The 5,000-nt window shown below is 49.1% G+C and overlaps 1 protein-coding gene across 1 annotated transcript in view; it reads left to right on the top strand.

Moving 5' to 3' along the window:
• LOC141799416 (cerebral cavernous malformations 2 protein-like) overlaps positions 1 to 5,000 on the top strand; it is an 18,856-nt gene that overhangs the window by 2,760 nt on the left and 11,096 nt on the right. The window contains 5 exon segments of the mRNA XM_074681659.1: positions 2,716 to 2,883; positions 2,958 to 3,041; positions 3,173 to 3,356; positions 3,852 to 4,080; positions 4,082 to 4,478. Of these exon segments, the coding sequence (XP_074537760.1) occupies positions 2,716 to 2,883; positions 2,958 to 3,041; positions 3,173 to 3,356; positions 3,852 to 4,080; positions 4,082 to 4,478 (1,062 nt within the window).

Raw genomic sequence — 5,000 nt, 5'->3', positions numbered from 1 at the left:
TGTGTGTGTGTGTGTGTGTGTGTGTGTGTGTGTGTGTGTGTGTGTGCCAGTGGGTGTCTAACTGTGTGTGCTGTGTTAGCACTGAGTCTCAGTGGGAAGCTGTCAGAGATCACTGCTCACCTATCAATCACTGCAGGAACAGCCGAAGGGATGGACACACACACACACACACACACACACACACACACACACACACACACACACACACACACACACACATATTACAGCCTGCATGGACACATACTCTCGTATCAAACTGGTTAAAATTCTGAACAGTAACGTCCTGATGGAGTGACAGAGACCGCTGCGTTAATCAAAGCTGCGAGTCAGAGGAAAAACCTGAAGATGAAGACGGGACTCAACCACATGTTTGGAAGCTGCTCGTTGTTGTGTGTGTGTGTGTGTGTGTGTGTGTGTGTGTGTGTGTGTGTGTGTGTGTGTGTGTGTGGTGTGTGTGTGTGTGTGTGTGTGTGTGTGTGTGTATGGGGGGGTTTATCTCAGTAATCGCGCTGAGCAGAAACTTTCATTCTCCTTTTTTCTCTTTACAAACAGCAAAGTTAAGATCTCAATTAAAAACTAGATCAATCAAATGGCCCAACGTTGGGACAGAAACTGACGAAAGTTTCTACGTCAGTCACCAGCTGCAAACTGCTGTCGCTGTGGGGAAGATAGCTGCACAGCTACAGACCATCACAGCTACAGACCATCACAGTTACAGACCATCACAGTTACAGACCATCACAGCTACAGACCATCACAGCTATAGACCATCACAGTTACAGACCATCACAGCTACAGACCATCACAGCTACAGACCATCACATCTACAGACCATCACAGCTACAGACCATCACAGCTACAGACCATCACAGCTACAGACCATCACAGCTACAGACCATCACAGTTACAGACCATCACAGCTACAGACCATCAAACTACAGACCATCACAGTTACAGACCATCACAGTTATAGACCATCACAGCTACAGACCATCACAGTTACAGACCATCACAGCTACAAACCATCACAGTTACAGACCATCACAGCTACAGACCATCACAGTTATAGACCATCACAGTTACAGACCATCAAAACTACAGACCATCACAGTTATAGACCATCACAGCTACAAACCATCAAAACTACAGACCATCACAGCTACAGACCATCACAGTTACAGACCATCACAGTTACAGACCATCAAAACTACAGACCATCACAGTTATAGACCATCCACAGCTACAGACCATCAAAACTACAGACCATCACAGCTATAGACCATCACAGCTACAGACCATCAAAACTACAGACAATCACAGTTACAGACCATCACAGCTACAGACCATCCAGCTATAGACCATCACAGCTACAGACCATCACAGTTACAGACCATCACAGCTATAGACCATCACAGCTACAGACCATCAAAACTACAGACCATCACAGTTACAGACCATCACAGCTACAGACCATCACAGCTACAGACCATCACAGCTACAGACCATCACAGTTATAGACCATCAAAACTACAGACCATCACAGCTACAGACCATCACAGCTACAGACCATTACAGCTACAGACCATCACAGTTATAGACCATCACAGCTATAGACCATCACAGCTACAGACCATCAAAACTACAGACCATCACAGCTACAGACCATCACAGTTACAGACCATCACAGCTACAGACCATCAAAACTACAGACCATCACAGTTACAGACATCACAGCTACAGACCATCACAGCTACAGGACCATCACATCTACAGACCATCACAGTTACAGACCATCACAGTTACAGACCATCACAGCTACAGACACATCACAGCTACAGACCATCACATCTACAGACCATCACAGTTACAGACCATCACAGCTACAGACCATTACAGCTATAGACCATCACAGCTACAGACCATCACAGCTACAGACCATCACAGCTACAGACCATCACAGTAACAGGTTTATTTTCGTTTTACCTCCACATGAGTTTGTCAGTTTGAAGCCGTTGAATTAAATAAATACTAACATTTCAGAATAACTCAAACTCTGCTTTCCCACTGGTTGGATGAACGTTAATGGTGGGATGTTCTATAAACTACCCTCACATTTCTCCAGTGATTACTTCCTGATAAAACGAGTTTCCTCAGGCTCAGTTTAAAATAAGAATCCCCTGTTGCTCAGGGGAAGTGGTGACCTGTTGACTGCAGGTAAACCTGAGGAAGCTTTAATTTGCAGGTAGAGGTCAGCGCGAGAGAAGCTGCTGAGGCACCAGAAATGGATGAGCTGGAACTACACGGGATTTAATTAACGGAGAAATGACTGGGCTCAGTTTAGGAAATTTATTTAGGAGCAAACTTTGGTCTGCTCCACGACAAGTTCCCTCCCAAGTTCCTGATCAGGCTGCAAACAGTTTCACACACAGACACATGAAGTCTCTCATTACAGCGTTGGCTGCAGCGTTGGCTACAGCGTTGGCTACAGCGTTGGCTACAGCGTTGGCTACAGCGTTGGCTGCAGCGTTGGCTACAGCGTTGGCTACAGCGTGGTGACCAGAACACTGACCTGCTCCAGAAACTTGAACGGGCTCAACACAAGTGGTCCCGGTATTGAACCCTGAGGGACTCCAGCAGATTAACGATTATACCAAATAACTCCTCCATCTGTATCCTTTCTCAGAGTCTTCCCTGATAACTTTTCTCTGCCTGCAGGGTTTCGTCTCTCCAATAAAGCGACTGGTCTGGTCAAAGTCCGGCCGCAGACAGGCGGACAGAGGCAGCATCTACCGCCGCCCGCTGCACACCGTCCCTCTGTACCCGCCGGACTACCTCATCCACCCTGAGAGACTCATCTTTGACTACGTAGAGAAGGAGGTCAAGGTAGATCCTCTAAACACTGACGGTGCTAATGAAGTCAGCTGACCACGACTTTGACCTTTGACCCCTTGTCTTAGTTCCTTGGTCATCTGACGTGGGTGTCAGTGTCGCTGAACCCGTCCAGCCGAGATGAGCTGCTCCAACTGTTGGACACGGCCAGAGTGAGCGATCTAACTTAGCTCTCTGAGCTAACCACACACTTTTTCTGTTCAGCAACGACGTGTGTGTTAAAGTGTGTGTGTGTGTGTGTGTGTGTGTGTGTGTGTGTGTGTGTGTGTGTGTGTGTCAGCAGCAGCTGAAGGTGCTGCCGTTGAAGACCAGTGTGGACCAGGACTGTATCCTGAGTCTGTCCGCTCGCTGTCTGCTGCTGACGTGGAGAGACAACGAGAAGCTGCTGATGAGGATTCCCACGCACGAGATCGCCGCTGCCTCCTACCTGCGAGACGATGCACTGCACCTGCTGATCCTGAAGACAGGTGGGGAACAGACACTAACCCACAAAACTGAGCTGGAAATCTGCTTCAAGACAGTTTTGCTACTAACTGCTTCCCTTTGCAAAGCATTCTGGGATACCTTCAACTGCCAGCTGGAGAGTTGTACTCAAGATTTCTAAAATTTTAACATTTAGTATGAAAATACTCAACATGAGTGTGAAGCTCAGGAGCAAACTACAAAAGAATGAATCAAATTTCAAAATATCAAAGAAAAAAAAACCTTTGTCCAAACGAAGAACGACGGCTCAACACGAGTCTGAAAAGTTTTTCTTTCTCCTCAGCAGCTGGTGGATGTTAGATACATTTCTTACAATCAGGAGCTCATTTTGTGTGATGTTAGGTAAAAATTATAGACGCGCCTTGTTTAACGAGCTGGGAGAAGCATACAACACGTCAGAGTCCAGCTCTTAGATCCAGTCTGCATGAAGGGGTCACCTGAGGTCACCTGGTTCATGTCAGTGACTCTTCATCCCACAGGCCTGAACGTGGACACGGTGGTTGCCGGGGACGACAGCCTGGACAGGAAGAAAACAACAGGTGTGGACGGACGGCGTCAAACCATGAGCTGCAACTCTGACCCCCGGCCTGCAGGGGGCACCATGGAGCGACGCCACACCATCTGTGGAGTCGACTGGAGGCCTTCGCTTTCCAGGAGTAACCATGACAAGAACCAGAACGTAGACAGAGGAGGAGGAGAAAGAGGAGGAGAACGGGAAGGGGGGCAGAGGGGAGGAGGGGGGGAGTCTGGAGAGGAAGAGGGTGGGGGGGAGCTGGGAGAGGAGGCAGCAAACACGCAAGACCGGAGGGAGCTGGGAGAACCGCAGAGCCAGGCCCATGAGCGGGAGCTGGGGGGTGGGAGTAGGAGGTGCAGGAGGGAGCTGGGAGAGGAGGCATGGTGGGGGAGGAGGAGGAGGAGGAGGGAGCTGGGAGAGGAGAGGAGGTGGGAGTGGTGGGGGGAGCTGGGAGCGGAGGCAAGCCTGCACTGGGAGCTGGGAGCGAGGGAAGAGCTACGGCAGCTGGGAGAGGAGGAACCACAACCCCCTGGAGCCCACGCCGTGCCCCGACGCGTACTGCAACCTGGTGATCCTCGCCGTGGAGAACAGGGTGGGTCACCTCAGTCCTTCAGGGACCCTAAGAGTCCCTCAGAGTCCCTCAGTCCCTCAGAGACCCTCAGAGACCCTCAGATACCCGTTAGTCCCTCAGAGTCCCTCAGAGACCCTCAGACCCTCAGTCCCTCAGAGACCCTCAGGGACCCGTTAGTCCTCTGACCTCTGAGGTCAGGCTCAGATCTGTAAACGTTAACAGGTCTGTCAGTCTCTGAGTTTCTCTGAGCTTTTCCAGTCACGCCTGAACATCCGTCCTGCTGAAAGCTGTTAATCATGTTTTCTAAATGAGGAGAGTGATGCTGAATCAGTGACTGTTTGCTTCCTGCTTTCATCGATCCTCTGGTTCTGAAACTGGAGCCAAAAGTGAGGATGAGTGAAAAATACTGCAGCTCCTCTCCGTCTGCCTGAGGCTGACTCCAAAACAAACCAAACAAGGCCCCATGTTCAAATTATTATTATTATTATTATTATTATTGTTATTATTATTATTTAACACTAACAACAGGATTTAACATGTTCA

Source organism: Halichoeres trimaculatus, unplaced genomic scaffold, assembly GCF_033239565.1.
Source record: "Halichoeres trimaculatus isolate MK-OKI-2021-1 unplaced genomic scaffold, fHalTri1.1 fHalTri1_scaffold_11, whole genome shotgun sequence".
Classification (NCBI taxonomy): Eukaryota; Metazoa; Chordata; class Actinopteri; order Labriformes; family Labridae; genus Halichoeres; species Halichoeres trimaculatus.
Note: the sequence above shows the minus strand (reverse complement) of the source record. Positions and strands in the feature narration are given on the sequence as shown.